Source organism: Pyxicephalus adspersus, chromosome 3 (assembly GCF_032062135.1).
Source record: "Pyxicephalus adspersus chromosome 3, UCB_Pads_2.0, whole genome shotgun sequence".
NCBI lineage: Eukaryota > Metazoa > Chordata > Amphibia > Anura > Pyxicephalidae > Pyxicephalus > Pyxicephalus adspersus.
The window spans coordinates 111,607,349-111,616,442 of record NC_092860.1 but is presented as its reverse complement, the minus strand read 5'-3'; the positions used below and the strand labels follow the sequence as shown (position 1 = coordinate 111,616,442).

The window sequence follows — 9,094 nt, the reverse complement described above, 5'->3', positions numbered from 1 at the left end:
CATTCTAGAAGTAAATGGTATGAACTATATGCATCCTGAGCCACACCTATTAGATTGTAAGCTCTTTGTGGCAGGGTCCTCTTCTCCTGTGTCACAGTCTGTATTTGTCATTTGCAACCACTATTTAATGTACAGTGCAGTGTAATATGTTGGCGCTATATAAATACTGTATAATAATAATAACTATACCCAGAAGCACTGCAAAACATTGAGACATGTGGGGTGGAATAGAGAGCAGCTGTCAGAAAACAAAAAAAAAATGACAGCTACTGCTTATGTATTGGAATGGTACAGGCCATGTCTAAAATATAAAACTTGGATTACTGATAGTCTTATGCTACAAAGGAAAAGGAGAGAAGGAGGAAATGATATACAAAAAAATATGAATATATGATCTATTACTCAATTTCCTTTCTCAAAAATACAAAGTTAGAAAGACCCCGCTTCAATTGCCATTAGGGAAGATATATATGTTACATGATCTCAATCTCAACCTCATTCTAATTAGCTGTTACAGTGTTTGCATATATATATATATATATATGTATATATATGTACATATATATATATATATATATATTTATATATTACAATACAGTGAATCATTCCAAGATTTCTTTTTTTTAATTTCCAATAAGCCATTACAGGTTATTTTTGATTTATCCATAACATTTTGGATTAACCCAAACTAATATCTGTTCCTGTCACCCGGCAATTAGTCAAGAGACTGATTAGGACAAGAGAAAGAAGCATATATATTTCCAGGTTAGAACAGATTTGACGGTACATGGCCCTGTCTATTGTCCCTTCGATGCAGTGAAGGTGTCCTGTCCCCTTAGCAGAAAAATACCTCCAAAACATAATGTGTCCACCTCCATGTTTGACGGTGGGGATGGTGTTCTTGGGGTCATAGGCAGCATTTCATCTCCTCCAAACACGGCGAGTTGAGTTGATGCCAAAGAGCTCAATTTTGGTCTCATCTGACCACACTTCCACCCAGTTCTCCTCTGGATCATTCAGATGTTCATTGGCAAACTACAGACAGGCCTGTACATGTGCTGTCTTGAGCAGGGGGACCTTGCGGGCTCTGCAGGATTTCAGGCCTTCACGGTGCAGTGTGTTACCAATTGTTTTCTTGGTGACTATGGTCCCAGCTGCCCTGAGATCATCGACAAGTTCCCCCAGTGTAGTATTTCCATGAGGGGGGATCTTCCATGGAGCCCCAAACTGAGGGAGATCGACAGTTATTTTGTGTTTCTTTCATTTGCATATTATCTCGCCAACTGTTGGCACCTTCTCACCAAGCTGCTTGGAGATAGTCTTGTAGCCCAGTCCAGCCTTGTGTAGGTCTACAATCTTGTCCCTGACATCCTTAGACAGCTCTTTGGTCTTGGCCATGGTGGCTAGTTTGGAATCTAATTGATTGATTGCTTCTGTGGACAGGTGTCTTTTATACAGGTACTGTAACAAGCTTGGATTAGGAGCACTCCCTTACAGAGGGTGCTCCTAATCTCAGCTCATTACCTGAATACAGGGAAGACACCAGGGAGCCTAAAATCTTGCTGGTTAATAGGGGATCAAATACGTATTTCACTCATTACCATGCAAATCAAGCTCTGAGTTTTGAGCACTGGGTTTTAGAGGGTTCTTTTGTTGTTGTTCTGTCTCTCACAGCTACAATAAACCTACTATTACAATTATAGACTGGTCATTTCTTTATTAGAGGGCAAACGTACAAAATCAGCAGGGGATGAAATACTTCTTTCCCTCACTGTATATAGTATGACCACAGAATCTAACGGACTGTATCATTAGATATTTAGAATATCCCACCCCTATGGAGGTCAGGGGCTGGAATTGAGGCCACTCAAAAACAAATGTCCTTCCGATTTTCCTGAAATATATTTAAATATCTCCGAGCCTAATTTCCACTCTTACCAGAATTATATTTGTAGCACCCATTCTAGAAGTAAATGGTATGAACTATATGCATCCTGAGCCACACCTATTAGATTGTAAGCTCTTTGTGGCAGGGTCCTCTTCTCCTGTGTCACAGTCTGTATTTGTCATTTGCAACCACTATTTAATGTACAGTGCAGTGTAATATGTTGGCACTATATAAATCCTGTTTAATAATAATAATAATAATACCTATTGTAATCTGTCAGCATTAACATGTTTAAGCAGCAAAAAAATCAAATACATGAAGAAGCAAAATTCTTCATGTATTTGAAAACAGCTCATCCCTTTGTCAAGTATTTTACCGTACTTATGTGTCACAAATGGTAGCAGACTTTCTATAATTACAGAAATTGAAGTTGATTATTAATCAGAAAAGTAATCAGTGAATGTCAGCTTTCAAGTCTTAAAGTGTAGAATTGTATATTCTGATACTAGCACGTGCTGAGCAGACTTATTAAGCTTGATGTGTTATTTTCACTTAAATCAGCACATTATAAAAGTAACCTTTGCCATTTCTAATCAGAATCACAAAGACAAGAAATCATATTTAGCCATTCCATAAAGAAAACATGGTGAAGGTTGGGGAAAAAGGATTTTGAAATTTTTTTACATACAGTTAGCAATTTAAAACCCACAGTAAAACTGAAAATATAGAATTCCAATAAAAACAGTAAATGGCTTTAAAATTAGAACATAGACCAAATTATTATATATGATTTATACCCAAGCATCATTATCTCCAATCTTTCAAGCCTTGATCATGATCCTTTTTTTGTTGAATGACCCTACTGACCTGTAGGAAGGCTATGGTGGTGGAAGAGGCAAGGCTTGTGTTGTGAAACTGACGAGGGCTGAATCCACATACCTAGGACTTTTACTATTCGGATCAGCAAGGAGCTTCAGCCAAGCTATTAGTTTGATAACCAAAGTAAAGGCAATCTAGAGTTCCACCTGATGGCTAGAAATACTAAATATGAAATTTGGGATTTTTTTTTGGTTCTGAGTATGTTATATATGTTAGATATGTTAACCAGTTAAGGACCTGGTACTTTTAGTGTCCTTTACTACTGTGGTAAGGATAACCTCTATCAGTTTGAAAACGGACATGTGTATCATAGTCGCTGATACAGTTCTAAGCAAAAGATGCATCTTTGTCTTTTTTTAAATGTAAACAGGCATTGATTCATCTAGGTTTATTTGCTAGGTTTAGCACTTAGAAAAATTAATTATTACTCTGCTGTGGAATCTACACTTAGCTGAGGAAAAACTCCGCTTCCAGCCAACCAATCATGTGCAAGCAAAAATTATGTTTTTGGTTTTTCTTTTAATGTCTTTGCTCAGCAGGGAGTTTTTCAACACCTTTTTAACACTATTTTTAAAACCTTTGCTAAACTAAATGAGTTATTCATCTTTTTTATTAATTAGTTTTTTCATCATTTTTATTATTAATAAAGATTTATATAGCACCACCACCATTTTCTGTGGCACTGTACAATAGACAATACACAGTATGGGCATAAACAACAATGTTGGAAGTACAGATAACCTTGCAAATTGTACTTAGAGATGGAAGAAAATTATTATACATTTGCACACAATTGGAGAGATACAGCCAATGCACAACTAAGTGGCTCACAAAGCATTTTGTACATGGAGGTGGGGTAAAGCTGAATGTATACACAGCAGTCCTAGATTTAATCAGAGAGAGAACCCACCCCTTTTATGTTTGCAAGGGGTAGAGAACAAAATGTAAGGTAGTCAGTAAAAGGTGTGTTAGTCAATAAAAGGTGAGGTTGTAAGTGCCGAACAGATTGTACAAAGGTGTTGCAGGAAAGAGGAAAAGCACATGAAAAATTCTGAATGTGAGAATAATATTAATTCACTTTGCTATGTGAACAACCTAAAATCCTTCAGCAAGTCAACCCTTTTGTATACAGTTTCGGTTCACCGAATAAGCTTATACATAGTATTTTTACCATGAAACAAGGTATCTGTTATGTCTACCCCCAACCACATTGACTTACTACTTGTGCACTCCTCAGCCATTAGTATTTTCTGTTGTCACCACTGCAAATTATCCAGACCTTCTGGGTATAGGGGAGGCACATAAAATCTTTCCATGATACAATGTTTGGGCTTTGCAGTGAAGCCTAGCAATCAAACACTAGGTTCAAGCACTGTCACATGGTGGAAGGGGTACTACCATCTGGGCTCCGATTCTGGGTATTTTTGTGGGAGCTGCAACAGAGGAATGACCAGGAAGGATTCAGTAGGAGGTGAGCAGGAGTATTTTTTTTACCAAGATTGCTTGGGGTTCCCCTTTAATGGCTATATGATGCCGGAAATAAAAATATAAAAAAAATGTAAAATTAATATTAAAATGAATGCATGCAATTATTGAAATGTTGTATGCCTCATTGTTTTAATTGAAAAATATTCATAGACTGATGTTAATATCACTAAAAAAGCACTGTATATGTTTGTGTTTTCCTTTTGCACAGTTTTATGAAAAATGTGTTTTTATTCAATTAGTCTTACATCTTTAACTGCAGTCCACAGTTAAGCAATTTGTTTTTCAAATTTCAGTGTAAACTAGAATATCAAGCCTGTATCCTGGGTAAACAGATAACAGTGAAATGTGAGGGACATTGCCCATGTTCTTCAAGCAAATCAAGAAATGTAAATAAAAATAGAAAAAAAGGTAAGATTGTTTTTTGTGCATTTATTAAAATTAGCTGTCGCCAAAATATCAATAACTGCAGAGCACAAAGCAATGACCCAATGACCATGTACTCAATATTTATCAATTGCACTAAACTGAAGGCCCACAGGCCACATGTAGACCTCCTTGAAGAGCCTTTGTTAAAGGTGAAGTATGCCCTTGCCAAGACTAATGAACAATTGAAGAAGGTTTAGTATGTAGGTTATAAACACTTTGAACAAATTGTGAGAAATTACATTTACATTACCAATACAGACAGATATGTTACTGATTAATCCCTGCACACAGTTTTTAGAGCTCACACCAAATCTTTACCACTAATCTTGATTCATTTGGGAATTAGATAAACTGTGATAAAATTTTAAACATTGTTTGTGACAATTGGGCTAAACCTCATTTTAAGAGCAACAATCATTATACAGGGAAGCTCTAATGCTTAGAAAATCTCTCTACAAGCACATCCTTATCTATGGTGTTTCTTTAAAGAGTCATAAGAGATCTAAAGTACCATGTGTATACCACATGCTACTTTCTATAACCAGCTGAAACGTAATGGCGTAACACAACAATGGGGGCAAAGGAAAACTGTATCATGAAGAGAAGTTTATTCAGGATGACCAGTGTTAGCTTCTGTATTAGCTTCTCTATGTTTAATTTATGTGTAACTTAGTTATTCCTTTTCAGTACAGTTTTGCAGAATGTAATTGACACATCAGTTAACTATTATGCATTAGTCCTGTAACAAGAATGTTCTTTCAACCCATGTTTTACACTACTGCATATATCAAATGCAATTATCTCATCAAAATACTATAATAAATATTTAAAGATCACCAGGGATCCAGTCAAGATGGATATCATTTAGTAAAATTACAGTTGCCCAGAAGCAGTTCTGGATCTGGGAAGTTATGTCACTGTGTTTGATGTTTCAGAGGTGCACTCCGACTAAAAGTAGCAGCACTTTTAGTACTTGGGCAATAATGTCCCCTGGTATTAGATAGTAGCCTCAAATGTGACCAGTGAGATGTGACTCGTTTACTTTACTGCTGAACCCCTACCTCTTACATCTTAGTATAAGCAGAGAATAGTGCAGACATCTGCAATCTTTTATAGGTTGAGGCGGTTTTTAGTCCCTTGTGACATTAGTAAGCAGGCTGCTGAAAAGGATTCCTATTTGTCCACAGTGATTTAGACAGGAATTGGTATGAAAGTGTTACTGCAGTACAGCACTGTGTTGCTGAGCAGATTGTCAAAGCCAACATCAATTAAAACTGCCACTTTTACTCTTTCCTATGTTGTAAGTCACCACCGTCATCATTCATAACTTTCATCGATCATGAAGGATGATATTTTTAGTAGTGTACTGTTCATTTACAGATCATAAGTAATTTTTTGCTTTTGGATTCTTCTCACTCTGTAAGAAGACATAAGTTGATAACACAACACTTGTCAAAAATGGACAACATCACTCCTTTCTAAAGTCTGCTTTTAGCAAGGTTCAAACATTGCTATTTACTTGCTGGATATACAATAGTATAGTATATCCAGAGTAGGAGGTATTCCATTTGATTTAAAAATGATCACTCCATTATCTTGACTTACTAAAGGTATAAGAACTGCTGTTTTTACAGAATTCTTACTGAATTTAGAAAATAAAGAGCTTGTTTTTATATAATCTTTATTGTGTGTCAGCACAGATCCTGTTTTTTTAATTTACTTTGCACATAGCTGGATTGGATTCACATTACGAAATTATTAACATTTAGATTATTTTAATACCCCATTAGGAATAAATACTGCTCATTTGGCAAAATATATGTTCTCTAAAATGAAGCATTGATATACCTATCAACCAGTCAAGTGCTACCAATAATATAACTTTTATTTTATTTTCCTGGCACTGGATTCGGTATTTTAGGTGAACACAGTCTTGCATATTGATATCATTCAGCTGAAGAGGCTTTACCCAATAACCCCTTATATATTCATCATGATTTTGTAAGCACATGGAAACACATTCAGGGCTCTTTCATTCAGAGTTTTATCTTTTGTATTTGTTTATTTTTTATAATACATGCCATATATACCATGAATTCATTTTAGCATAAAGCAGTTTTTAGGACATATATATATTCCAGGTCTATAAATTGAGAACAGGATTTTTCTCGCACTGATTAGTTCCTGACAGTTTTATTCCTAAGTTAAAAGGAATGGCTGGAGGGGCCAGATAGCAAGATGTAATATTATGTTACACTTGTGTTACAGATGGTCTTCTGCAGTAAGGCTGACTACATGACCGTATTGTTTACTCCTGACAGGAATTAAAGCCCCTGAGACAAATTTGTAAATTAGTTAACAATGCACAAATAGGCTCAAAGCAGAAATTAATGTGTCAGCTATGGTGATCCCTCACCTTGGTTCGATTATGCTCTTTTAACTCATTCGTTCATGAATTTATGTAAGCTGTTAAGCTATAAAGTATGGTCAATGATAGCTACTACTAGCAAGTGAATTCTCAGAAAAACTGTGATATCAATTTATGCAATTAGCAACTTCTGGGCTGGTTTACTTTTTACTTTATTGACCAGAGAAATTCCAACAGGAATCATTTTAATCATTTTAATCTTTCCCTTAATAAATGGCTGCAGATTTGATGGAAAAATCAATTTTAAGGCAACAGTACTTTATTAGGTGAACACTGCCAATAACAATATTCACCCACCCTAGTTGTGTTATGCTCCTTGTGTCTTCTGTTTATTGAACGACCAATGCATAAATGCTACCTATCTGATTCAACAATGTAAACAGTCATATAGGTTAAATACTTCCCCCCGCCCCAGGATTTGGTTACTCACACTACCGTATATCCTTTAATACCAAGACGCCATTAGGAACAACATAAACTGGTGGGAAAGCAAGTATTCTACACACCTAATAGAGCTGAAATGTTAAATTCTGTGGTTTAGGATTAAAGGAGTTTCAGAGTAAAAAGGGTTGTAGACTATGTATGCTATTGGCAAAGAATTATACAGCATTGATTTCTGAATTTAAAATGACCAAAACACCAAATATCTGTATACTTTTTTTTTATTATTATTATTATTATTATTATTATTATTATTATTAATAATAATAATAATAATACTAATAATAATAGTCGTTATAAACAGTGTTTATATAGCCCCAACATATTACGCAGTACTGTACATTAAATAGGGGTTGGAAATGACAGACAGATACAGACCATGACACAGGAGGAGGAGAGGACCCTGCCCAGAAGAGCTTACAATCTAAGAGTGTGTATATATAGTGTGTAACTGTAACATTTGTCAGTGTGTTCCCAGCTATACAAGTGTGTTTACAGAGATCTATTCTGTACAGAGAGTGATGTCTTTGTCCATTATGCAGTATATATCTTATTTTTTATAAAGTTTCATAGCCAGCTTATGTACATGTGACCCTGTATATAAAACTGCGTAGCTGTACCATAAATAAAGTAAACCATTTTAATGTGTAATTTATCAGTTCAGAGATCAGATTTATGTGCTTTGTAGGACAGGTGAAAAAAAAGATCTGTGGACAACTCAGAGTTATTTTAGTAAAATTCTAAAGCTGACATAGATGAACTTAAAATAGACTTACATCTTGAGAATGTCTTGACCATCCTTGACATTTTTTTTTCAACTTCTTGATAGTAAATTACATGCTCACAATGTCTTTTCATTTCTCAGCGTGACAAGTACCACCCTGTACAAAAGTACACTCCATTGCCTTATACTGCATATCCTAGAATAAATAAAACTCCCTGCTAGGATAATGTAAATAATTCACCAATATTGATTAAACTTTCAACTCGGGGAAAAATATACAAATGAAAAAAAAATAGTTTCGCAGTAACTGTCAAACTTGAAAAATAAAAAGATATATTGACTATTCCCTGGTGGGTTTTCATGAATTTATTTGAAGCCATGGCCCAGGCACAATGAAAAGATGATCCACTTGTTATTTTCTTTCTTTAGGTGCAAACTGCAGACAAATTACTTTCAGAGTGAAGAACTGCTGATGTCATCATGACACAGTAATCAGTCTCTGTTTCACAAATCTATCAAGCGCAATAGAATGGTGATGCAGTTGTAGTACTTAATACACTCATTGTTGAAGCACTGGCATGGAGCTAAGAAAAAGCACATGGCTGATAGAATATGACAGTTCCTTTGAGCTGAAAGCAATCGAGCTGATAATCAACACATCCAGTTAGTTTAAATAATGTCCATGCTTCGTGATTAACAAGCACATTATGACTAGATAGATTTTCTTCTAACATTCTACATTGTGCAGCTTTTTCTTGGAATTGTGTCTCTGTACTTGAGATTAGTATGTTCTCTGTTTCTTTTAAGAATCTAAATGAAA

General features: G+C 35.3%; 1 protein-coding gene across 2 annotated transcripts in view; it reads left to right on the top strand.

Annotated features, from left to right (window-relative positions):
* The window catches only part of SPOCK3 (SPARC (osteonectin), cwcv and kazal like domains proteoglycan 3), a 162,558-nt gene that overhangs the window by 126,734 nt on the left and 26,730 nt on the right, over positions 1 to 9,094 (top strand). For both annotated transcript variants that reach the window (XM_072406017.1, XM_072406016.1), the window contains exon 6: positions 4,549 to 4,663. In XM_072406017.1, the coding sequence (XP_072262118.1) occupies positions 4,549 to 4,663 (115 nt within the window). The remainder of the gene's footprint in view (positions 1 to 4,548; positions 4,664 to 9,094) is intronic.